The sequence below is a fragment of the Pseudochaenichthys georgianus genome, chromosome 13 (genome assembly GCF_902827115.2).
Source record: "Pseudochaenichthys georgianus chromosome 13, fPseGeo1.2, whole genome shotgun sequence".
In the NCBI taxonomy this organism is placed as follows: Eukaryota; Metazoa; Chordata; class Actinopteri; order Perciformes; family Channichthyidae; genus Pseudochaenichthys; species Pseudochaenichthys georgianus.
In genome coordinates this window covers 23,304,021-23,331,727 of record NC_047515.1, presented here as the reverse complement: position 1 = coordinate 23,331,727, position 27,707 = coordinate 23,304,021, and the positions used below count along the sequence as shown (strand labels likewise).

The 27,707-nt window shown below is 42.1% G+C and overlaps 1 protein-coding gene across 4 annotated transcripts in view; it reads left to right on the top strand.

The window, feature by feature from the left end:
* LOC117457264 (muscleblind-like protein 1) overlaps positions 1-27,707 on the top strand; it is a 130,639-nt gene that overhangs the window by 56,565 nt on the left and 46,367 nt on the right. For all 4 annotated transcript variants that reach the window (XM_034097227.1, XM_034097229.1, XM_034097228.1 and 1 more), the window contains exon 3: positions 17,302-17,472. In XM_034097227.1, the coding sequence (XP_033953118.1) occupies positions 17,302-17,472 (171 nt within the window). The remainder of the gene's footprint in view (positions 1-17,301; positions 17,473-27,707) is intronic.

Below are 27,707 nucleotides of genomic sequence, written 5' to 3'. Positions count from 1 at the left end.
GCACGCCTCGACGTAAGAGAGACGTAAGCGACGTCACCTCTTAGCTCCAAAGCTCTTGCCTCTGGACCGACAATTTTTTGGAGCTGGAAATGAAGCGGATTCCGGAGCTAAGAGCCGGCGCAGCTCCAGTGTGAACTGGAAAACCCGGCGCTTTTCAGGCTCTAGCTCCGAGCCGGAGCTGAAAAGGCGCTGGTGTGAAAGGGGCAAGAGAGGCACACACACAGTGGACGAGGTGATTAAGTGACTGAAGCTGTCTCGACGCGGCAGAGTGGCTGTCTCCTCTCTGCTCTGACTGCAGCTGAGCTGCTGCGGGAGGCAACTGTGAGTCTGCGCGCCTGTGAGTGCTATGGGAGGGCAGAGGGGCTCACGGCAGCTCGTTAACTGCAGAACAATACGTGAGTCTCCAAACACCAGAAAAGTCCCTAATAACACCATTACAAGTCGTTAGATCAGTCGTTAGTCGCTTTTGACAAAAATAAGTAGCCGGAGGGTTTGGAAAGCGAATTTAACGACAAAGTCGACAAGTTGGCAACACTGGTCTGTGTGTGACTTCTTAAATCGTTTGTTTACGTCCTTCACTTCCGTTTCGCTTCTGATTCGCTAGCTGAACAGCCAATCAGAGTGATTGCTTTGTCCGACTGCCTGACCCGATGCATGGCCGATTCAACATGTTGAATCGGCCATGCATCGGGTCAGGCAGTCCAAATAAGGCGTGTCACGGCAGCCTTGTTGACGGCCTCTGACTCCCAAAATCGGGTTGGTGTGTTAGGGCCTTTAGGTTGGTCGTATTGCTAGCTTTTGTTGCTACCTTTTTAAAACAAATGCGACATACCGGCTCATTCAAGTCCGTAGGTTCGCCTCGTTGATTTGGCTTAAATCCAAAATATTCCCACACCGGAGATGTGGAATTAGGTTTTGCAACCAATTCCATTTAACTTCAAATTCCCCTCGAGTAAGTCACACGGTGTCTCCTGGGTTAGGGTTAGGTACTTGTACTTGTACTCTCACTTTTGTTGTTCTGCAGCGCCTGTCTTGACTTTCCCCATCACCCCTTTCCTTTCATCTGTTTCTGACCCTCTGCTCTTCATCTGATCTTTGGAGTTCCAGCACAATGCAGTGTGATCCCCTTCTTTAAAACCATGAACACATAAACACACATACACAGTAACATCCGGAGTGTTAATTTAACACTTGTAGATAAGGACCATATGTTCACTGGCTCAGTGTTACAATTGACTCTTTAAGTGTTAATTTAACACTTAATACTCCCTTTAAGTGTTAAATTAACACTCAGGATTTGACTCTGTATAGACCCATACAGCAAACAAAGTGTTACTCTCCACTGCAGTCACACACATAAACGCAGATCTCAATAGAGAGGGGCCTGTGAAATCATGAGCATTCACCTCAGGTAGGTAATCACATTAGAGTGGCGTTGGTGCCTGGTTAATGTTATTGCAGGATGCAACAGACAGGATTTTGGAGGATAAGCAAGGCATTTTGAATTGATTATGTGCCATTGTGTAAGCCACTGCAAGAAACATTCAAATCAGGAAGTTATGGAATAGAGAACGTTATATAGGTAGAGAGTTTGGATGGTCAAAGTGAAACCAAAGGGTACTGGTGGTGAAGGGGTTAACAATGTCTCGTTGCAGTTTGCATGTTGTCTGAAAAGACATGTACTGAAGGTTAGTTAGTGAATGTTTAATGTCTCTATATAACCTTGTGAGAGACTAGCAGCATGGCTCTATGTCTGCCTGTCCGTTGATGGTAATGTTCAGGTACTCAGTGCTATTGGTAAGGATTCGTAAAACAGTTTTTTCATAAATATATATTTTTTTTTAATTGACTTGTGAAGATGGGAGACAAACTAAACTTCACTCACATCAAGTGGTATCTGTGACTACGACTGGACCTCGGCTAAAAGAACAAACACTTTGCAGACAGAACATTTTTAAGCAAGCTGGTCATGCTCTTTTAATAAAACTGATGAAACTTAAATCACATTTTATTTTAGATGATTCATTCATTTAAGTTTTGTACATCTATTTCTGCCGAACGACGTCTGTTCTCGAGAGACTGCAGTAAACAAGACAAGACTGTGAGTGATTTCTGTCTCTGCATCCGTCATTACCATGTTTTATTCCCCCCCCTCGCAGTTATAAACATGCATTCATGAATTTAGTCATTGCCCCATCACTCACTCCTTTAATTAGAAAATATTAAGAGTTGGATGAGAGGTTCATTAAATCTCATCCTTGAGAGCCATCAGCAGAAAACACAGGAGTGAGATATTTATCACGCTTATGAAAATAAATACTTTCTCTAGCTTTGTTTTCTCAGCAGAGACTGCACATTGGTTAGGAGGACAGACTCAACATCCTTAGACAGAGCAATGACCAAGTGATAAAACCAAAAGACAGACAGGGTTTAAATGAAAGGGAGAAGTAAAAGGGGGAAACATTAAAAATGCAAGAGTTTGAGGGAAGTATTGTAAGCGAGGGAGTAGGGGAAGGATTAACAGACTGGTGAAGAAGGCCAGCTCTGTACTGGGGAGCCCTCTTGCCACTGGTCAGGTTGACACAGGTGGTGGGAGACAGGAGAATGGCAGCCAAGCTGTCCTCCCTGCTGGACAATGTTTCCCCCCCCCCTCTCCAGGACACCCTGTCTGCACTGTGCATCTCTTTAAGCGACACGCTGCAGTACGGTGTCTCACGGAGAGATACCGCAGGTCCCTCCTCCCTGCAGTGGTCAGGCTGTACAACCTCCACGGCCCCTGGTTAGACCCCCACACACACATATGGGGTCTACCAGAGAGAGATAGAGCCGCTGCGTTGTGCTGAGTCTCTCAGAGCACTTTCTCACTGCAGCTTTCCTGCTCGTGTTTAATGTGTACTGAACTATATGTCACTAACCCCCCACACACACACATATAAAGACTAAAACACTCCTGTTGTGCAATACTACTTATTATGTGTTATGTGTATATATATATATATAAATACCGTAAATAGCTCCCCAATTTATACTACCACCTATTATACTTTCACCTGGCTGCTATATTCAAAATCATTCATCCCTTCTGCACTCAAACTTTTAAATTCTTGAAAGGCTTTTAACTTGTTTATTTATTTATTTAATATTGTGATGCTATGAACTATTTATAGTGTAAATTGGAATGATCCACTGTGCTCCCGGGTGTGTCTGTGTGTTTTCTTCCTGTATGTTCCTGCCTGTGTACATGACAAGCTGCTGCTCATAACCAATTGCCCCTTGCGGGATTAATACAGTTGTTGATTGATTGATTGATTGATTGATTGATTGACTGATTGATTGATTGATATATCGCTGAACTGTTATTGGTACTGGATGTGTATTTTGTAAATTGTGTGATTTCTAGTTTTTTATCTTTAATATTTGTTTTCTTCTGCATGCTTCTTGAGAGAAATTAAGCACATTTTGTCTATTTTCTGTAACAACTGTAAAATCCCCCTCTGTGGGACGAATAAAGGTATTCTGATTCTGATACTGAGAAAAGAGAGAAATTAACAGAAACCACACTGTTTAGCAGCACTGAGTCTCCATGCAATGCAATATTTATCCTTGATTACCAATATGGAGCGGATGTTTTTTGCTGCGTTTAGCATGCTCATTCCCAAAAGATGATACATCAATCCTAAATGACCATCTTCAAGCAACCATTACAATCCATGTATATCTCTAACTGAAACATGCAAGTTAAATGCAAAGATAAAAATAGCTCATGTAAATGACCTAAGAGGCCAATTTGGTTGCGGAAATGCTGGCATCTGTAATTGAATCAGCATGATATTTAATATGAGGCAAATAATGTGATCCCTTCAGAGACTGACAGACAGGAAGGTGGAGTCAACGGGCAGATTAAAGCTAAAGTGGAAAAGAGAATGCAGCAATGAAAGGGAACAATGGATGGGTGGAAAGACATCAAGCGATGTAACATGGACAGTGATGGACAGATGGAGAGAAAGTAATAACAGAGAACAGTGTAGAGGTGAACAGGAGTGGTTTGTTGCTTGCTAGATTGAAGAATGTCTGTAATATCCCTTTATTGTTATTGTGCATGTCGCAGGGCTTGCTATTGGACATTGTCATTCCTCAAAAGGCTTTAACTGGATTACAGCGGTATCAGGCTCAGCCATCAGAGAGAGATAGAGCCGCTGTGTTGTGTTGAGTCTGCCAGAGTGCTTTCTCACTGCAGCTTTCCAACTCGTGTTTAATGTGTACTGAACTATATGTCACAAAATATGTAATCTAAATAACAGAGATTACCACCAGAGTATTTATGCAAAGCATATTTAAGCTTCAGTGTAACCTCACTTTAATTTTAAACCACATTTGTTATCTGACCTTTATCTCTTGCAAATTATAATCTGGCTCCTATATACACATGCACTACGTATCTGTGGCCTCAGTGACAACGGATGAATCCATTATGAGAAACGCTTAAGGAAGGTGATCACCCTGCTCTATGCTGAAGTGGTACAAGCCAACTTTGATCAATGTAGATCAATGTGGATGAGTGTGCAGCCCGAAGGCGCTACGTGATGATGGCCCTCTTCTCTGAAGCACAGTGTATTTGTGTGTCTATGTACGTGTGTGTGGAAGGGAATTAAGACACACTTTGTCATGCTTTTCTACAGACTAACAAAATATATATCCTTCACCTTTAAATGACTCTGTCTAGGTCTACTCATTCCTGATGTCTCTTTATGCATCTTTATGAGAACATGGCATTTGAATGGTCCTCTGCAGTGGTGGTGGTCCTGAGGCAAAAAACATGTAATTTTCACTGTGCTCAGTTATTTGTGATGAGTCTTCAATGAAAAAAATGCCATAGAAAATATCAATGAATTAAACAATCAATTGTTATCTTCATTTGTTTGGGTCAGGCAGAATTTGTTCCAGCTCTGAAGTTGCTGTTGGTGCAAAGGTTTACATGCTGTAGCTATATTACTGTAATTTCCCTTTGTTTTTAGCGTTGCTACTTTGTCTTATAGAAGAGAAAATGTGCAATGGCTATGGAGAACAAATGGCCTGTGTCTGTGTGTATGTGTGTGCCGCCCTAGAGCATGTCTGAGCATTGCTCTGTGTGCTTGCGCATGGGTATCATCACTTTATGGAGTAATGAATGCTAATCCTCTCTTATCTGCTTTAACCTCGCGGCAATGACACTAGCTGATGATGCCAGTACAGTGACACCCTTCGTTGGAGTAGAATAAGAGAGTGTGTGACACTATGTATAAGTGCAGAAATGTAGCATGTGTGCATCCAAGAAAATATGTCTCTACTTCCGTCTGACAAGTTTCTCTCTTTTTGTGAGTTGAGAGCTTCAGAGTGTGGTCTTGTGATTGTCTGCCACGTCCTCCATGAGTCATCAGACGTGGTATAAAACAAAACATTCCAGCCCAATGACTCTAATGCATTTCATACTGACTTGCTTAATTAGGAGACAAAAAAGAGTCATTTGAAATTGAATCCATCCTAAGATCAACATACAAAACAGTGATTATACACATCTCTGTTCACTCATGCGGCTGTGTCTTGCTGTTTGTGTCCACTCATGCGTTTTTTACACTGAAATCAGCCGAGTGCTTGATGCCAACAGTCTTTTGTTTTCACATTGGAGGCATTTAGAGTAGCTGCTAAAGATCACAGCACAAACCAAGGCAGCTGCCAGTCTTTGTCAGTGAGCATCTTTTGTTCATTCACAACTTCATCTTCAATTGTTCACTCTGTCTTCAAATTAAGATTTGTATTTAAATGTTCTCCATCTCTTGATTGAACACAATGACAATGGGTGAAAAGCAATTTAAGGAAAGAGTGACATTAGGGAAAGATCATGATGTGAAAAAAGGGGGAGATTTAGATGAGGTCTATTCCCAGCAGCCATTCAGACTCATATATCTGCAGAATGAGCGTTACAAAGATGGCCAGAAAATAATTAAGCCTAAAAGCTGTTGAATCCTGTTTGCCTATTCACCAGTCTTCCGTTAAGACAGTTTTAATGGGTCTGCTAAGGCCATTGAATGGAAGAGAAAAGCTTATTTAAACAAAACTTCAGATAATGTCAATGGAGAATGCTTATGTTCAGAGTGAAGGAAAGAGGAAGGCAGAACAAAAAGATGAACAAATAAGAGGATAGAGAAAGAGGGTTAATTGAAAGAGCAATAGAGAAGAAGGGCCAGATCTCAGGGGCTGTGGCTCTCTACATCAGTGTGTGTGTGTGTGTGTGTGTGTGTGTGTGTGTGTGTGTGTGTGTGTGTGTGTGTGTGTGTGTGTGTGTGTGTGTGTGTGTGTGTGTGTGTGTGTGTGTGTGTGTGTGTGTGTGTGTGTGTGTGTGTGTGTGTGTGTGTGTGTGTGTGTGTGTGTGTGTGTGTGTGTGTGTGTGTGTGTGTGTGTGTGTGTGTGTGTGTGTGTGTGTGTGTGTGTGTGTGTGTGTGTGTGTGTTGTAGGGGAGATAGCGTTGTAGATCTAATAGGAGCAAAGCTAATTAGAGGCTTTGCCATACACATTTTACAATGACATTCCCACAGGATTCAGGACAACACTTGCCACCTATATTGCACCCAAAGACAGAGATAAGCTGTAGAGACTCTCTTTTCAACTTACATTTCAAGCTGATTTTACAAGCAACCTATACATGAACATGTTTGCTATATGACTGCAGCGGGGTCATTATAGGAGCTTGGTCTCCCACGATGGTAAGCAAAGATTAAAAGGAGGATCAGCTGCTGACTCAGTGACTTTGGCACCAACTTCTTTTCTTTTGGATGGTAATTATTATGCCCTTGGACAGCACCTGACCCGTGTGATTTACCCTTTACGGTGTAAGCATGTGTGTAAAGTAGTGTATGGGGTCCCTTTTTTTATTTAATTTTGTAGTCATCTTTTAGTTGTATTTAACAGATTCAAGCTGGTTATTTTTCCTTTGTAATTTGTCTCCTTTGCTATTTGTAATAAGTTACATTTATATTTAAGTTACCTAAGACCAGTCCAATAAATGACTTTAATGAAAAAAATGACTTTTACCGAATCCATCTGATTTTATATTGCTTATCTTCACGTCTAGGGAGTGGGATTATAACAACTGACTATTAACTGACTTTTCTAACAATGGGGGATGTTCACATCCAAAGCATTCAGCAACAGTCATTAGGGGTTCATGGCAGCACCACTGTGAAATCTGCAAGTGCTTGAGATGGAGTTTTTGAGTATTGTATGCACACCTTTGGAAATCTGAAATGACTTTGCTTAAGAGAATAATTAAATAATTTATGTTGTGACATTAAAACAGCTGGCACTTAACTTATTTAAGACTATATTAAAAACTAGTGGGAAGAAAATGCTATGCATGCAGCTATGAAAACCAGCGATCAACCATGTCGATACAAGCTTTATGTTGCTATCATACAATGCAGGTCATATTAGGAAAATACAAAAACGGTAGCAAAAGTGGCCAGTAATTGATGTGAATTAATGTTAGTTGTGAATACCTGTTCAAGTTCATAAATAACTGTTTTATATTCACCTTAGTTCACTGATCCTTTAACTAATCATGGAAAACAGTTAAATACAAGTTAAACATGGGTAACTTGAACCAGACATTTCTGCCATGCATAGCCTTAAAGTGAATAACAAAGAAGAAACAGCCCAGCTGACGGTGGCAGAGTGCTGTTATTAGCCATGAAAGCTAATGATTTTGCTCCATCGTTAGCTTCCTGTGCTAACGATTTTGTTCCCGCATCCACCCAGAGCATGCTAACACATTGCCAGGCTAAGTAGTGCTTTTGGTAGCTGTAATTGGTGTTATGGCTAATTGAGCACTACGGCTAAAAGCTTTCTGCAGACTTGGCGTGATTTGTGACGTAAAGGAGCTTCCCTTTTTTCTGAGAAGTGTTTTTCTGTGGATTCATCTGCTGTTTTATTTCAGTTACTGTCTCTATAGCTGTGCTGTGTCACTACTGTCTATCATTGTCTATGATTCTGGAGCCTTTATCTATCTTTGTCACTGTCTCTAAGGCTTCTCCTTCTGCCCAGTTAAATTAGGTTTTAAAGTCATTAACTGATCCAGGCTATTATACCAATGCAGAAGGGGTGTTCCAGATTTGATAAATGATTGGAAAGAGATAATGAGACTTAAAAACAACAAGTATTAGCAGTGGCACACCGTGGGATGGAGAAAGAAGAGACAAAGATCACAGGATGTTTTTCCCTGATGACTTCAGGTTTTCTTTCAAAATGTGGCATGCTATTCCAGTGATGTCTATTGCCTAATAAATGTGCTATATTCATGTGTATGTTGGTGAGTGAGTGTGTTTGTCATTGGCTAGTCTGGCAGCGTGCTCAGTCCTCAGACAGGCCATTCTTTGTGCTATGTCTGATGTCATAATTTGTCGGACGTGTGCTTGCCAACAAGAACCTTTGGTCAAGAGAGCAAATGTGTGTGTGCTTATGTAGTTTCATAATTCCCATCAGCCAGAAGGCGTTTTACTGACTGATGGTTGCAGGAGGGTGAGACGGAATAAATAATGCAGAGCACAAGGGTATGGGACGGTGGCTGTCCAGACTCGAGCTCTACAGTTGTTACACTGGTCACGGTATTGGGTCGTTTGAAGGGAGCTGAGACACAGCGTGTGCAGAGAGAGAATGGGTAAAACATCAGAGGCTTTTGAATTATGTGTGGTCAAATGGGAATGACTCATTCTTGACAGGTAGATGAAATGATTATTTACAAATCAATGACTGATTACTGGAGAGAACATGGGACACAGTCTAGTGGAAAGATATGCGCCATTCAACCCTTTGTGGATGTAGATTTCTGCCAGTGGAGACTGCTGAAATCAGCCAGACAGACTGCTTTGATTCATATTAATCTCCCTCTCTGTTTTTATAACCCTCTCTCACTGTCTACCTTTCCTTTCTTCTGGTATTGTTTTTGTCTCTGTTGCCAGTTCGTGACTGGAATTTGGTCACAGTTTTTATTATGGGACTCCATAGACACATTCTTCAGAGAGCTGCCAAAGTATCAGGCTACGAATAAGACAGGTTTTCATCATATAGTTCCACAATGCAAAACCACACACACAAAAGAAAACGAGTCAATGACTTCATTATTATGTGATCCAACGTATCTTGACCCTAAATTAGGCAAATATGGTTACAAATTCAGTTTTATTCACTCCAGACAACAGTGTGGTATGGAGTAGAAAAATGCACAAAATAGGAGCAACGGTATAAACAACCATACTTTGAGGCCTTTAATAACAGGTCTTCCTTTCTATTTAGTTTCAATGATTTCGATCAAATAGATAATTAGCCTAAAAAAACCAGGATAAACCAGTTGATCTTATGCTTTCTGAGTCCAAACGAATGAATGAATAGATGGATAAAAGTATGACAAAATGATAATGACCAGCATCTAAAACACTTGTAAAAATGTGTCTTTAGGGTATCACCGCTTTGCTGAAAATGTGATTTATTTTGTGTACCTTTTCTTTCATTATCTATTTTACATTGCAAATTTCCCAAATCACGATCAGCCTTTTTACCACAACCTGTAAGCTGACTATCACCAAGAAGAGCTTTCACAGACTGTCATTTAAAAACAATACATGTAAAAAAGTACATGTTATAAATGTATTAGTAAGAATTCTCGACTTGGGTGGGGATAAAATGGTTAAGAAAATCAAGTGCAAACTGTTCTGCCTTACAGTATTTTTTGGACAGCCTTGTGGATGTAACCTTTTCATAGAGGATTATGTGATACTGAATAAAACCATGCTGTTGCCAAAATCAGAACCAGCCACATGTGAAACTTGAAACTGCAGTGGAAAGGCTGCCGATGTTATTCAAGTTAAAGTTTATTCAAGGTGAGGACATGTATAAGCACGTGTGTATTTTGTGTATTTATACATTTATGTATATATGTATATGTAGCCGAGTGTTTTTATTTCATTCAATTATAACAAAAACACCATTATGTCACCTCAAAGTAAGAATTAGTAAATGTGTGTCTGTGTCAGAGATGTTCACAAGTCTTTTTTTGCAAGTCCAAGTCAAGTCTCAAGTCTTTGGTCACGAGTCCAAGTCAAGTCTCAAGTCTTTGTGGGGTGAGACTTGATCAAGTCTCAAGTCTTTGGTCACGAGTCCAAGTCAAGTCTCAAGTCTCTAAAAAATAAAAGTCTCATGTCTCTTCTGGTTGTAATAAGCCTTCTATTGTCTGCTGCTATCCAGTCTGTTAAGAATACTGCACAGCTATATCTAAGAAATGCAAAGCATTTACTGTGTTATTATCATCACTCCTATATCTATTAGCATACAGTATCAGTACTGATTAGTTGTTTGTTATATGATCACTTTAAACAGGCTATTGCAATGCAATATGAGGAAAAACATCACACTTTAGCTAAATGCAAATAACTTATAAGCAAAACACTTCAGAATCAGAAATCAGTATCACAAATACTTTATTAATCCCCCGCAGGGAAACTGTTAAAAGTACTTAAAAGCGGGTAATGATTAACGTTACCGACCTTTTTTATGTCATGTCAAGAGTTGGATGTCAACGCCACTCAACTGAAACAAGTGTGACAAGCAATTCACTAATCTTTTCAAATATTCAGTTACAAAGCTAGCAGCAAGCTAAGTGAACATTACATAGCTGATGCTGAGCTAAACATGTTTGCTAACCGTCCAAGCGTTAATGTGACTGACCTCTCCGGGGGAGTTTTCAAGTGCCTGATGAAATCCGACGTTGTTGCGCCAGCATCCTTGATTTTGATATTGCAGACTTTGCAGTGTGCGCTCCTTTTGTTGGTGCCGCCGGCGTTTTGTTCGAAGTGTTTGTAGTTGAACCTAATTACAAGCGGTACAGCCGCAGGTGTGCCGCCGGTCACCATTGTGTTACTACGAGGTAGTAACAGAGGCGCGCATGTCTGCGTAATGAGCCCGGCTAAAATAACTGGATGGCCTACCTGCCTGTCAGCCTTCCATCTGGGCACAAATGTATCTCGTGCCCTCATTGGTCATGTGCGCGTTCCTGTGTGTTGGAGGAGGCGGGCTCTATAAGGAAGTAGCAGCCTCTAGCAGATTATCTCCGGTTGTGTATTTTCAAATTCTAGCGATCTCGAGCCCGTTTCTCTCAAATGTACCTACCCCACCTTTAATACGCCAACAATAGAAAACACAATGATTGTTCACGAGTCCCAACACACGAGTCCAAGTCGAGTCTGAAGTCTTTTGGTCACGAGTCCAAGTCAAGTCTGAAGTCTCTGTGTGTGCGACTTAAGTGCGACTCGAGTCCGAGTCGCAGACTCGAGTCCCCATCTCTGGTCTGTGTTGTGTGTTTATGTGCATATAGTGTCTGCCAGTGTGTGTGCATATTTGTCCAGGAGTTGACATATGGCTGAAAGGTATCTGGTGTAATGAGGCCAAGTTAATTTATAAGTGCAGAATGCTCCATTCCCCTGTGTGCACATGCAAACACATACTCTTAAGAGTGGGACTGAGACAGCTGGTTCACTTTCTTTAAACGGTTTGCCAACTAAAAAAAAAAAAAAATAAGGTTCAAGTTTCAGAGTCTATATTTGGTGACCCCCGTATGTGAAGGCTGTTCACAAAAACCTTGCCCTGACATGTTAAAAGGATGTTAATGTCGTTTGGTGAAATGGCTCGCTGGGAAAACTGATCAGTCCAGACAATGACCTGAAAGGTAGGATGGGAGGGAAACTGCTAGCCTGCAGTGGAAACGCGCCATTAGAGTCTCGGCGGAGGACTGGCAAACAGGTGAAGGTAAAACAGAGTCAACAAGAATGGAGTCTGGTAGTCAACACTTTTAGCCAGAGGGAGCACTGCTTTGGATCAGACAGGATCACAATTAACCTATTCTGACACTGTTTGGACAGCCGTGAACAGCAGAGAAAAGGGGAAGGGAAAGCAAGGACATCCCAGGCACTGATCAATTGGGACTAAACATGCAGGATTTAACTGTTCAGACAACACTGCAAAAGATACTGTGGCTATGGTAAAAACAGAGGGGTAGGATGACTACAGTATGTGAACGCTCTGACCTTTCTGAATGCAGCTGATAAAATGCAGAGGGAAATCCTCATTACTCTAAGCATACTAATTATAATTTCACCTTTCAACAAAATAATCAATTTGAAAGATTGCACTATATTATGAGCAAATTCATCCCACTGTGGTATTCTACAACTGATATATCAGGACAAGAACATTTATTATTCTGATTCAACTTCTAAACATTCATTCAGTAAAAGGGTTTTCAAATGATGGAAATTAAACTTCCTTTAATTTGACAATTTCTCTATTAAGGGCTGTTTGTGCAAACCACAATATTTAAAAAATGTTGTTACATTAAACATAACAGTTGAAAAGGTTTGAGCTCTTCACTATAACCAACACAGATTGACTTATGTTAAAATATCAGAAATATGATATATGATATATAATAATTAGGGCTGTCAAGTTAACGCGTTAATAACGCGTTAACGCAAAAAAAAATTAACGCCACTAATTATTTTAACGCGATTAACGCATGTGTATTTTTTTTCCTCGGCCGCCCCGTAGTTTCAGAGCGCATCTAGTTTAAAATACCATCTACAAACTGATGCTGCTGACAGCCCCGCTCCTGCCGCCCGCTTGTGGCAGACCACACTTCCACGCTCACCCGCCGGCAGGCACCGACTGGCCATCGGGAGGACCGGGAGGGTGTGTGTATGTGTGGCCCGAGCGAGCGAGAGAGAGACCTTACGTGCATTGTTGTTGTTAGCATCTGGTGCTAGCTAGCTGCGCTAACGGATATAAGGAGCTGTTTAAATGAAAACAGAGGAGTGCTCTATCCACACAACTGCGCCGAGCACTTGACTTTATGCAGGAAGCCAGACAGCGGGACATTGTACGAAAAGTCAGCACACTCATGATTGCAGCAACATGATTGCAGCATCCAGGCAGCTCCCGTTCGAGCATATGCCTTGAGTTGCACATAGCTCCAACGATCCAACACACACACACACACACACGCACACGCACACACACACCATTTGTATTGTATGAGAGAGGTTCCAGGTTGATTTGAGGTGAATATTTGTAATGTTCAGAGGTTGTTGTGTTTAATATTCATGAGAATATTTGTCATTGTTCAAATGATAATAAACATTAGCATAAAGCATATTTGTCCACTCATATGTTGATAAGAGTATTAAAAACTTAAAATATTCCTCTAAGGTACATTTAGAACAGATCAAAAATGTGTGATTAATTTGCGATTAATCGCGATTAACTATGGACAATCATGCGATTAATCGCGATTAAATATTTTAATCGACTGACAGCCCTAATAATAATATACCACCCATTCTGTAGACGCTAAGTCAAATTTGCACACATTGGAGTTCTGGCCACCTGATGAATATAAAATCAGTATTTACTTATTTTGCTTTCTTTTTGCTCTCAACCCACTCCTTTAACAACACAGTGTATCTTCAGTTGATTAATAGTCCTCTGTGTTTACGAGCTAGTTGATATCTATTTATTTGCAAATTTGCAGGCTTCAAAGACCGTCAGAGTATGGTGATTTTTTTAGGTTTGACAAATCCCCCTTTAAACTATACATGCTGTACTCATTGGATCTAAAATGATATAAATAACACAAATATTGAGTATATAGCTGCCTTAAAGTTGACCATTGCAAATCAATAAAGAGATTGCCTTCAATTGTCACAGTGAATTCAACAGGCACATACACTCACAGCTGGAGTTGACATGTTAAGGCCCGGACACACCGGCCCGATTTTCGACGTCGATAGATGTCGATAGATGTCTGGCCGTCGATGAGCGTCCTGTCGCCCTACTCAGATTGGTGTGTACTGCACCGTTGTGTCTTTTCGGCTGTGCCGACACCTTCCGCCGCCGATTCAACATGTTGAATCGGTAGGCTGTCGGCTAAAGGCCGTCGGCTGAAGTCTTTGCGGTGTGTTCCAGTGCGACTGTTGGCGAAGATGCAGGAGACGTGAGGCGACACAACAATCGGGTCTGTCGGGAGTCCCGACTCTGGACGTGTTCTTTGGTGTCAGTTTGGTGTGTCTGGGCCTTTAGAGTCTAGTCACCCAGGGGGAAAGTGTGGCATGTAAATCAAAAGACATTAACCAATTAGCGCCGATCAATAGTCACACACTGGGGTGTAGACAGAGTAAGCACTGTTAATGTGTTCCTCATAGGCCAATCAGCATGCTGGGAGTGCTATCACTTTCAGCTCTCAGCCAATGAAAATGGAAGAACTCTTGACATTGTGCTGCTCTCCAATAGAAAGTATATTTCCTGCTGTAGCTAGGCAGAACATGCTGCATGCGGAAATAAAGATAAGATGAGAGATAGAGAGAGGCAAGATAGAGAAAGAATAAGGGGGGGCTGGGAAGAAGAGAGTAAGAGTGGGAGAGTGCATGTGTTGGCTTATGAAAGCAGGTGTCATATTGGGCAGAAATGGGTACCAGGTAATCTCACTGAGATAAACTGTAGCATGACACCCAACCTTTAATTCCCATGGGAGGTGCTACTGTGTAGTTATCCCCGGGTGGTTTTCCCCATCCCTTGAAAATAGATTAATATAAAGAAGTAATAGGAAAAGACGCATTGCAGGATTCATTTTGATGAGCAAAGATTGAGTCGAGAAAGAAGAAAGGGTGGAAGCAACAAAAGCAGAGTGAGGGTACTTCAGCTCTGCACACATGCGTGAACATGTTTGCATGCACAGATCACAGCAGCACCTCTGCACCTTGACTGTTCTGTATTTATGATGAGGAGAATAACACATCAGTATGGGGATGGAAATGTACAGGGGATTGAGGCAAGAGGGTATGAAGGGGAAAAGGAGAGCAAAAAAAGAGGAGGAGATATATAAAATATTTCACATATCTGGGGGAGTGTTCAGTGGCGCAGGCATTATGAGAGTGTAAATTACATTCCCTCCTACTCCCCTCGGGCTGCTGGCTGCTGGCAGAATATAATCGCCCACAGCTCAGAGGACCCAGACCCACACTGCACTGCCTACACTCTAAAAACGAATTCAGGCGACCTTTCACCTTCACTTAATTAAATGCATGGTTGCAAGATAAAATGTGAGTTCATTGATTTAGATAAACATTTTAAGTTGCAAACATTAATTTATAAGTTGTGTTGACGTAATAATGTTGGTAATTACATCAACTTAATATTGTGTGTAATTTGACCTCTGATTTCTGCGTTAATTTAATTAAAACAAAATTCAAGTTGTAGTAAGTAATGCAATTGGCTTGATAACTTAATTGTTCTACACCTTGAGTTAAGGATTTCAAGTCCACTCCCACTTAACATGCCTGGACAAGTTAAGACAAATAGAAACATACAAATGACATTTTAAGGTGAGTGTCATCTTTTGTCATTCAAATACAGTAGATAGCCTAGTAGTTGCACTGTATAGGCACATTGCTGTTTGACCAAAATTAGCAGCCTTTGAACTGTGAATAGTTCTGTGAGAGGATACAAAGTAGTAGAGGCTACTGTGAGAGTAAAAATACTTTGGTTACTATTGTGATATCGCTTTTTATTAAAAATGAATCTCGGTGAAGCAGATCAAGGACATGCTTCTTGAGGTAGGATCGTTATTTAGAGTTGTCATTGAAATGCAAGTTGTTGTCACCCATTCAGAATATATTCATTTAGGTAATTTATCTTTTTTTCCTTTTGTAAAAAATAGCACAATACAATTGAAGTACGCAGATAACTATAGCCATCCGCTGCCTTGTCGTGTACCTCGGAGAAAAGGAAGAGGACCTTTTCAAGGAGTTTAGCGACGTAATAAAAAATCTTAAAATAAAATAAAATCCATGGTAATCACAATCGCCTGAATTCGTTTTTAGAGTGTAGAAATCAATTGTGATTGAGGGCCATGTCAAACATTCAGCATCAACAAGGACAGCTTCGGAAGCGAAATAATAGAGGATTGTGGGTCTTATGGGCTGATTGAAATTCAAAACAATCCCTTTTCTGTGTTAGAGCAACAATGCAGCAGAAGTTCAGTTGAGAAGCTTGTCTTTACTTTTATTTTCTTGTCTTTATGGTTATACAAAAATATATATTGCCAATGATTTGAACTTGTGCCTCCTTTCATTGTACCATCATTTGTCTCAAATAAAGAAGAAATACCTTTTGAATATGAAAAGACAGAAACAATCATTGGTCGACTACTGATCGATTACTCCATCAACAGGAAAAACATGTTGTTGTATTTTCATTAATGATGTCAATCCAGGCATTTTCCTAACGTATCATCATCGTCTATTGAGCTATTGGCAAGAAGTCGATAAGAGTTATTTTTGTACACAATCTGCACCAAAGATGTACAAATTACGACAATCAGCATTCAGGTTGCCAGCTGTGAAATGTTGAGTACCCCAACGTTTTATGTTAGAAATGTATAGTACAGGTCCCCAGCACATAAGAAACTGCCGGATGCTAACTTGCATATGTTGAGCAAATTGAACAATTAGTTGTGTTGATTAGCATTAATTACCGTTATAGCCTATGCTATGGACAATAGCCTATGTTATGGACAATAGCTAAAATATTGCTTGGCCCGATTTGGACAATTTCCGAGGTTTTCGGGGTTATTGAGGATGCTGAGTCCATTTCTGACATTTTCAGTATTAAAAATTGCTCTTTTATCCAGAAAATTCCAATATTTGTACTCTCTGTGGGCTGATTTATTTTTTGTTTTGTCAATATTTTTGATGCAGTCTGTATTGTAAGCAACTACAAACGTCTCACAATATGTAACAATGTAAGGGTGTGTATTCAAAATAAAAATAATTAAAACATGTAATTAAATATATTAAATATATAAATAAATATATTATTATCATTATTAATATATTTTATTTTTCTTAAAAAAGGGATAGTTAGCCAGTGCATAGCTAGGTTTATGAGGGGGGAAGAGAAAGCAGAGCTGATCGGTCTTCTTTACGACAAAGCCAGTGGCAGGCCCAGATGTTAGGGATGTCGGGTCAGAGCCTGCTAAATCGGAGGGCAGCCACTTTGGTCAAGGCTCATTACTTCTTTACATTAGGCAACAGTTAAAGGAAACGCTATTCTAATCATGCTCTTTCCATGTCTCTATTTCCCTATCCCTTCTTTATATTCTCTATCCCTCCCTCCTTTATCCTCCTCACCTCTGTCATACTTCCTCCTCCTCCTACCACACCCCATCAGGGCCGTTGTTCGAGGGATAACTGTAAGTACCTGCATCCTCCTCCCCACCTAAAGACCCAACTGGAGATCAATGGAAGGAACAACCTTATCCAGCAGAAAAACATGGCAATGCTCGCCCAGCAGATGCAGCTTGCCAATGTCATGATGCCCGGCACACAGCTACAGCAAGTGGTGAGAGGACACATGCACAGCTCACATGAACATGAACACATATAGATTTGACTTTTGTCCTGCAAAAATAATGTATAAAACACTTCACATTTCAACTATTACATTTAAGTTTCAGTGCAGTATGATCGCAACTTTGGAAGATTAAGTCATGAAACGTCAATGTTTATACAGTGATAAAATATGATATTTTTGTCATGCAAAACACGCACAAATCAATGCATGCGCACCCACACACACTTGCAGTAAATCAGAAATGGCTTTGTGACTGTGCTGCATGCTCCAACAATCTGAAGGTAATGGCCGGAGCTCCAGTCAGCCAGTTCAAATGAATCTTTCCCCGATCCATGAAACCTTACAGAGTCAGTGAGACCTGTCAGTCAGGCTTGAAGTAATTCCTCTGTCTTGGCCTCTGTCCCTTTATGCTAAAGTCAGAGTGGTGGAGTGCATTTTTCACAGACTATTCAAAAGAGCTTCAGATGCTGCATGCTTGGACACACACACGCACATCCACACTCAACTGATGGCTTATCACCCTTATCTAGGGAAGAGGGGCTGAGTTGAGAGGACCATTGAGAGAAACCGATGGGAAACCATGAAAGGGTTTAAAGAAGCAATAGATCTCCCTGGGACGGCAAAGCCTTCCTTTTCTGTTTATTCAGTTAAACCCCACGGCCCCGCGGGCGGGGGCAAAACAACATCTTGCAAGAAACAGCGTCTGAGGGCTTCTTAATATTTAACAAACTATGAATGTGTCAAACCCACTTAACGGGAAGAAACTCAGCTATCAGACAATATTAACCATTTTTAGCTAAACGAAAGAAAAAGAGTATTAACAAAGGCTCTGAATTAGCCCTGAGCGGAAAAAATGCGGACTCACTTAGCACAGAACTCAAGTTAAAATACCCTTATTACTTATCGGATCTGCACAAACAAGATATCGATTAGCAAGCTGAGATTCCAGAGATTCCAGACATATAAGTATCACTGAGCGATCAGAACTCGCGGCGAAACGACAACAAACAACAACAACAACAACAATTAGCTTTATGGAGCCAAAACGGCTAAAAACGTCTTACCTTTGTTGTTTTCTGATCAAATGTCGTGTTCAATGGCATTAAAACGAAAACAACACTGCTGAAGGTTAATCCATAGGTTAATCCAATGTGTCTGTCACTTTGAAATGACTACTGATAATCCATCATTCCATTTTTATGTCAATAACGGATATTTCATATTAGCTGCTACGATAGCTACTAGAGTGTATGACAGCTTCCGGTTCCAGGGCATTCTGGCTACGCATCACTCTATTCACCAATGGGTAATGTTTAGATGGATTTTAGGAACTTCCCCTCGATTCTATTGGCTCTAACGGTTAAAAAGGTGTCAATCATCAACATCGACCGAGGGGGGCCAAAGAAATGGGAAATGCACCCAAATGAACCCAGAAGTGTTTTTTTTTTCTAAATCTCTCTAAAAAGGTCAAATGTCACTTATTTTGCATCAATCTTGATACAGGGTACTCATTATATGTTATAGTTTGGATTCCTAAAGCTTTTAGTCTACTATCCCATCAGTCAAGGGTGGTTTTCAAGGTGTTTTAGTTTTTGGACGGACACTACTATGTTCAATCTGAATTTACTTTAAAATAAAAATAAACTATTGATTCTGACTTTTCTACATCCAACTCACAGGTTTATCATTGCTTTGAGAAACAAGATTATTAATTGACCCCTTTTAGAAGTGAAGATATAGTCAATTGTTCTGGGAATGTCATTTTCGAGCCTGAGGCCTGAAAAACAGGCTCAGGGCTCAACTGGTTAAGTCATGGGGAGAGAGAAAGTAAGGATAGGAGAGGAGCAGGAAGACAGTCTGACAGAGAAGGACGGAGCAGAAGAAGAAGAAAGGAGTGAGGCAGGAAGAGATAAATGAACAGAGTAAAGACAGGTCTAGTAAAGTGAAAGAGATATGACTCCAGCAGGGAGTAGAAAGTTCTTTAGACATACACCACTAAGAAAAGTCATGAAAACAGAGCTACTTTGTGAGCAAAGGAAACCAAGGCTAAGACCCGGTACTAGCCTTTTCAACAATCAGACTTTCTTCCTCCATCCCTCCCCTGTGTCCGTAGCTTAGTTTCCTGTCCCCTCCACCGTATCTCTACCAAATGATGCCTGCTGCTTTCCCATTGTTTTGTCTAAAGCTGTCAACCCTCGCTCTCTGAGTGTAGGAGAGTGTTTTTATTTCATGCATGGAACTGTGCAGAGGGTGAAGTAATTAGAGTCCATTACAGCTATCTGCGAGTCATGATATTGGTGCTGCTTTTTATTACAGTCATAGTCAGTGGACAGCCCACTTTACAATTACATCTATCTACAGTACTGTTTTACTCACTCCTTCAGTCATTGTTGGTTTACTTGTTTAGTGGAAAAAGTGTCGAAATAAGGTTTGAAGAAGGGTGTTACAAGTGACAAGTGTCCACAATGTAGATAATGAGGCAATTCAATAAATCTAAAGTTTGAAAATGGTTATGTTTGATAGATTTAAAGTAGAGATCTGGTGCACTTGTTCAGTACAGACATTCAATCAGACAACTATAAAACTCACCTACCATCACAGTCACTGGTTCGACAACTCTCAGCTGCTATCACGATCAAATTGCATTGTTGCTAGTAGAAGTAGTGACGATAAATAAAATATTATTCATCCATATGTGGCATTAACGATTGAAAGGGGAGAATAATCAAACACAGTACTAAGTTCTAAGTTTAAGTAAACCAATGTAAAGCTCATACAGTCTGATATTGTATCTTCCTGAACTTTAGCACATACTTTTAAACAGTTACAAAGGCGATGATTCAACTTTATGGTTATTTTGACTACGCAGTAGACTTGTATAATAGTGGGAGTTTATTATGTTTTGTAAACCTCATCTTTTCAATTGGGTTTGGGCTTCTGTGTTAGACTGCATTATTTTGTGTCATCATCATTCCTTCACAACAACATAATATTGACCTGCTTTACATCCAAAGGAAGGCTACCCAGTGTGCTTTGGTGCAAAGTGGAGGATGAGGGAGAGGGGACTTTAACGGCTACAGTTGATCCTGCAAAAATACGTATTCTGTTACTACTTAAAAACTATAGGTTACTTACATAACCCCAGTCCTCAGAGTAACATGAAGTGAGATGTCTCACTATGGGATGCGCCTCATCGCGGCATCAATCGAGAAACCGAGGGGAAACCATGAAAGGGTTTAAAGAAGCAATAGATCTCCCTGGGACGGCAAAGCCTTCCTTTTCTGTTTATCCAGTTAAACCCCACGGCCCCGCGGGCGGGGGCAAAACAACATCTTGCAAGAAACAGCGTCTGAGGGCTTCTTAATATTTAACAAACTATGAATGTGTCAAACCCACTTAACGGGAAGAAACTCAGCTATCGGACCATATTAACCATTTTTAGCTAAACGAAAGAAAAAGAGTATTAACAAAGGCTCTGAATCAGCCCTGAGCGAAAAAATGCTGACTGACTTAGCACAGAACTCAAGTTAAAATACCCTTATTACTTATCGGATCTGCACAAACAAGATATCGATTAGCAAGCTGAGATTCCAGAGATTCCAGACATATAAGTATCACTGAGCGATCAGAACTCGCGGCGAAACGACAACAAACAACAACAACAACAACAACAACAATTAGCTTTATGGAGCCAAAACGGCTAAAACGTCTTACCTTTGTTGTTTTCTGATCAAATGTCGTGTTCAATGGCAAAGTGGAGGATGAGGGAGAGGGGACTTTAACGGCTACAGTTGATCCTGCAAAAATACGTATTCTGTTACTACTTAAAAACTATAGGTTACTTATGTAACCCCAGTGTCAGAGTAACATGAAGTGAGATGTCTCACTATGGGATGCGCCTCATCGCGGCATCAATCTCATTACGCCAATCCTGATTGGCTGGTGATCTTGACGTCAGCGTCAGGTAATTCACCCCCTATAAGTAGCTTGCACCACAACGCATGCGTCATTCAAAATAAGCACCTCTTCTCGCTTCACCATAGCAAGGAGGGCCGTCTGGTGAGACATCTCACTTCATGTTACTCTGAGACTTGGGGTTACGTAAGTGACCTATAGTTCTCATTCATAACACTCCGTTCGATGTCTCACTATGGGAAATTGTAGCTCCCGTATTGCCAGACGAGCTTATCTCGAAAATCATCAAACCAACCAGAACTTTAACAGGTAGAGCTCTGACTCAACCAGGTGCCCAGCACTGCTTGAGTCACACTGGGAGTAGAACGTCCAGACTGTTAAGAGGCGGACAAAAGTGAGCGGCGAGGACCAGCTCGCCGCTTGCACCAATGTCTTGGATGGGAGACATCCTGGACAGAGCCCAGAATGCAGCCAGACCCAGAGTCAAAAGAGCTCGCGGACCCGAGGGTGCCTACGAACTCTGACTCGTATGGGCCCCAAAGCAATTACTTCCACAAACCAATGGGAGAGCCGTTGCTTAGTAACAGGCTTGCCCTTATAAGGGTTAGCCCAGGACACAAGGGGTTTGGTCATTATGACGAAGCACCCTTGATATGTCCCTGTACGTGCGTAAAGCACGAGCTGGACACGGCAAATCCGGCCGCTGTTCCCCGGAGGAATACAGTGGCGGGGAGGATGCCTCAATGTCAAATATGGTACCTGAACCAACCGCCTTAAAATAAAGGTAGGGTTGGGCTTCAACCACACTCTGTTTGCCCTGGGGCGAACCGAGTGCCTGAAGACTGTACATATAGCGCATGAGTGCCACTGGCAGGGTCAGCTTCATGTCACACTGTATTCAGATTGTACCACTCACGGGCCAGGCCCATAGAGCCAAGCACTCTGGGTGTGGGTGAAAGATCGCCCCCCCCCGCTTGGGACAGTATGTCCCTGCGTAGTGGGAGCTGCCATGGCTGCCCGCACAGCAGCTGACATATCTCCGCTAGCCAGTACATAGCTGGCCAGTGCGGAGCTATCAGAATAAGTGTGTGGCGTTGCTCTCTCACTCTGGCCAGAGTTGGAAGTATCAGAGCCAGGGGTGGGAACGCCTACAGAAGGCCTGGGGGCCAATCGTGCGCGGGGGCCAATCGTGCGCGAGTGCATCCACGCCTAACGGTGCATTTAGATCACGCATCGAAAAACGAAAAACAGCTGACACTGAGCATTGTCTTTCGATACGAACAGATCCACCTCCACGTAACGCACCCACAGCTGGCTCACAATCCTTGGATGTAGAGTCCAGTCTGCATAAAGTGGTGTACCTCTGGACAGTAGATCTGCCCCGAGGTTCATCACTCCCGGTACGTGCGTCGCTCTCAGAGAGAGGAGACGTCTACCGCTCCATAGGATAAGTTTGCGCGCCAGTGTGTGTAACTGGAGAGAACGCAAACCCCCTTGGCGGTTAATATACGATATTGTGGTCGTATTGTCTGTCCTCACGAGGACGTGATGTCCCCTGAGGAAAGGCAGAAAGCATTTTAGGGTGAGAAACACCGCTAAAAGCTCCAGGTAATTTATGTGCACCCGCTGGAGGTCTCTGGTCCAGAGACCCCTCACCGGGCGACCTTCATAAATACCTCCCCAACCTGTCAGACATGCGTCCGTGGTGACCACTTTCCGTGAAAGGACAGCACCCATAGGCACACCTCGTACTAGAAAAGTCGGGTGCAGCCAGTGGCGCAGTGCCATTACGCATTTCACAGTAACCATCACTGTTTAGTTTTAGGGCGGCCACCCAGCGCTGAAACTCCCTCATGTGTAAGCGTCCCAGTCGTACGACCAGGATGGCTGATGCCATGAGCCCCAGCAATCGCAGGCATGATCTGAAGAAAACATGTTTGCGCAGCTGGAAAAGAGCGAGACAAGCTCTGAAAGCTTTCACTCTTTCCGCTGACAAGCGAGCTGAAAAGGGCACCGAGTTTAGGCGTAAACCCAGGAAGAGTACAGTCTGCGCGGGGCACAACATGCTCTTCTCTGTGTTTATTATGAAACCCAGGTTGAGCAGGTGCTTTACGAGGACATTTGTCTGCGTAACAGCCTCCTGCTCCGACTGTGCGAGAAGCAGCCAGTCGTCCAGGTAGGTCGCCAGGCGAATACCCTGTTGTCTTAACGGGGCTATCGCGGCTTCCGTACGTTGTACAAACACCCTTGGACTGAGAGGCAGACCGAAGGGGAGTACTCTGTATTCATAACAGATCCCCTGAAATGCGAATCTCAGATATTTCCTGTGTGGGTAATATACTGGGATGTGAAAATACGCATATTTCAGGTCGACTGATGTAAACCAGTCGTTTTGTCGCACGAGCCGCAGCAGAGATGTGTGAGTGAGCATTCTGAACTTATATCTTTTTAGATATTTGTTCAGAGCCCTCAAATCTAACATCTAGAAGACGTCTAACATTATCAGCAGCTAGCCTTGACTTTATAAACCCAGTCTGATCACAGTTAACTAAAATTGGCATATACTCCTGAATGCGCCTGGCAAGCACTTTTGCAAATATTTTTAGATCCGAATTTAATAAACTTAGAGGCCTGTAACTAGCACAATCTGTCGGGTCCTTATCCTTCTTTAAGAGCAAGGAAATCAAGGCTATGTTCACGTCCCTCGAACAACTGCCTTTATCTATCGAATACATTATCATATCCAAAAGTAGTGGACCCAGTTTATCCCAAAATGCTACATAAAATTCGAGAGGTATCCCATCTAAACCTGGTGATTTGTTTCGTTGCATGTTGCGTACTGCATCTTTTAATTCCTCTAAGGAAATGGGATCATCAAGATGGGTGGAATCAGTGACTGCAAGCTGTGGTAAGTCTAGCTGACCGAGAAAGGCGTCACATCTATTCTTGTCCAACTGAACCTCTGACTTATATAAATTGGAATAAAAGGTTTGAAAAGTCTCATTTATTTGCTTTGGTTCAGTTGTGACATTACCATTCAAAGATTGAATGGAGGGAATATCTGCAAAGTGCTCACTAGACCTGATTTTTGAAGCCAAGAGGTGACTGGGCCAAGACCCATGGAAGTAATAGCGCTGCCTAACCCTATGTATTAGAAATTCTGATCGTTGTTTCAAGATATCATTTATTTCCTTTTTGACAAGTTTACGTTTAGAGGCTGTTTGTTTAGAGTAATTGTTCTGCAAAATGGAGTCAAGACTAGCAAATTCTGCTTCCAAAGCCTGTAATCTGGCGGATCTTTCCTTACATACATTTGAAGAGAACAATATGGTATTGCTTCTTATAAAGCCTTTGACTGCATTCCATAATATTCTTGGGTCCTCAACTGAACCTATATTTAAGTCAAGAAATTCTTCCAATTGTGTCAGGAATTGTTCTTTATATTTTCCATTTCCTAGTAAAGTGGAATTGAGGCGCCATCTAGTGGCGCGCTTGGATAAATTGCCCAGAGTCGCACAACAGAGTACTCTTGTAACTTGTGGTCTGAGAGGGTAATAGGAAGCAACATTACATTATCGACTTTCTGGAAAAGTTGTGGAGAGGTAAAAAGATAATCTATCCTAGAAAAAGATTTGTGTCTGGCTGAGAAAAATGAATAATCTTTAACCTGTGGGTTAAAAGCTCGCCACATGTCCACTAGTCCCAAACTCCCAGCCCAAGACTGTAGCGCAGCAGTAGCCGACTCCTGATCCCTAGAGGCTGTTAAACTTGACCGTTCATTTGAATTCCATACTGCGTTCATGTCCGCTCCCACCATGATAGCATACTCGGTTAATTCTAGCATTTTTTTAGTTAAGGTATCATAAAAATCCTTATCAAATATATTTGGGGCATAGGCAGAAATAAGAGCCACCTTTCTCCCATAAACTTCCACCCTGGCAATAGTTATCCTCCCTGCAGTGTCTGCCCACATGTCCAGCACCTTAACGTTCAAATTACGTCTAGAGACAATGGCTACTCCTTTGGTTTTGGAGTTAGCTGAAGAGGATGCAATAGTGTGATAGAATTTATTAGCAATGCGGCCGGAATCTTTACTCAGCAGGTGCGTCTCTTGTAGGAAAGCCAGATTAATTTTACGGCGATGTAACATAGTCAACACACTAGCTCGCTTGTGAGGTGCATTCAACCCATCACAGTTCCACACAAGAATAGATAAGTCACCCATTGGGCTGCACTGCTCTGGAAGATGTCAACAATAAGCTGAGTGGTACGTCAGATGATAAACAACCATATTTACTAAACCTGTAAACGAGACCAAAATAAAATGGAGTCCCTCCCCACATAATCAATCCGAGAAGATGTAAGCGTTTCCCATAGCTGGACAAAGACAAAAACAAGACAGTCCCCCATACATTTCCCCGGTAACAAAAACAAGATGATACAGAAAAATAAAGATTAAAGACGATACATAAAATAACTAAACAGTACATTAAACGGATATTCCTAAATTGATCCGTGATCTGATTGGATATGGGGCTGCAAAAGGATTATAACTACCCTTCAACCCAGTACTTAAAGCTTACTAAACCGTTGTTAACAGACTAAATGAAATAACCTAAGGCAACAATGAGCTTAGTTATTAGAAGAAAAGAGAGCAAAAAACGTAAATAGGTAACATCATAGCATACACTGTTCCGATAACCAACGCACATCTTACCGGCCATTGTCCATTCACATCCGGCATGCACAGCGGATCTGCCGTGATATAGATCAAAACAAAAAACCGGCTGTGTTTGTATTAAAGTCCATTCTATTACGTGGTGTGGGATCCAAAAATCAAGCAGTAGGCTCGCAAGTTAGTCTGATCAGCCAAACAATGATAAACAACTATCCGTCCCCAAATGAGTCCAGCGTCAGACAGAAACAAATAAAAAGAAGCCTGCAGAAATAATCCAAAACTCTGTAAGAGATCCCAGACCACGCAAAGCAGTGTGCATTTAATCTAAAACAGCTACGCTATATAGTCCAGCAGGTTCCAAAAGACCGCTATTCGCCGTCAGACGAGCGCCCAGGTCCCGGGTCCCCACCGGTTGGTGCATCCTGCACTCCTGGTAAGGAGACGATGAAGTCTTCGGCATGTCCCGGGGAATGAAATGTCTTAACTTGACCAGCTCCCTTGACCTTCAGTTTAGCGGGGTAAAGGAGGAAAAATTCCACCCCTTTGGCACGGGCGGTATCCATTGCCCGGGAGAAAGCCTGACGACGTTTAACAGTGTAGCTGCTGTAGTCAGGGGAGAAGCGAATCCTCCGTCCATCAATCGTGAGCGGGGCTTTCTTTGCGGCACGGAGTATGTCTTGGCGAGTGGTATAACGGAGAACGTTGAAAATCAAAGTGCGGGTAGCGCCCACCTGCTTCTTCCTGTCGTCGCTGTAGATACGATGAGCTCGCATTAACTCGCCCTTCAGATTACCTAAGGACGGGAACCACTTTGGAAGCGAGTGTGTCAGAAATTGTATGGCGTTAGAACCTTCAAGTCCTTCCGCTAGCCCAGTTATACGGACGTTGCATCTTCTGCTCCGGTCCTCCATGTCCGCTAGCTTGAGTTGCATCATGTCCAGCGTATCCTCGTGGGTGGCTAGCATACCCGAATTTTTCACCACATCCAACCGTATCTTGCCCATCTCTGCCTTGACGGTGCCGATGCTTTCACTCAGTACCATCAAGTCCGTTTGGATAGAAGTCAATTTCCCCTCCGTCTCCCTCCCCATCTGTTGGAGTTGGTCGAAGCGCGAATCCAGATAGCCTTGTTGCTTCTCAAGCTAACGCCTCCATGTCAGACTTCCCCCTCGTCTCGGGACCCTTTTCAGGCGGCGACTTTTTGCTCGATTTAGACATTGCCTTCGATCAAACACTCATAGAGGCTAAAATATATATATTTTTTAAAATGGTCTCAACGGTATATATTTACAGAATTAGCATCACTGGGTTGAGCGAGTTTAACCTATGCTGCCATCTTGTCCAGCTGATCACGTGACTTCATCGGCAAATGTTTTATAACATAAAAATCAACCAATGTGTGACATGTGTTTGTGCGGACTTGAGGATGGTGCTGAGGCATCTCTCGAGGCGGCGGGAACACATTCAGAGCTGGGGAACCGTGGACTTCCAGCTCTGTCACAGAGGGGAGAAGGAGGGGCCGTCACGCCGGTCCGCTTCTTCTTCCTCGACTGCTGGCCGAAATTCTGGGTTGGCTGCCCCTGAGCTGCAGCCGGAACCGGAGATTTTCTAGGCCAGCTTGCCCTTGTCT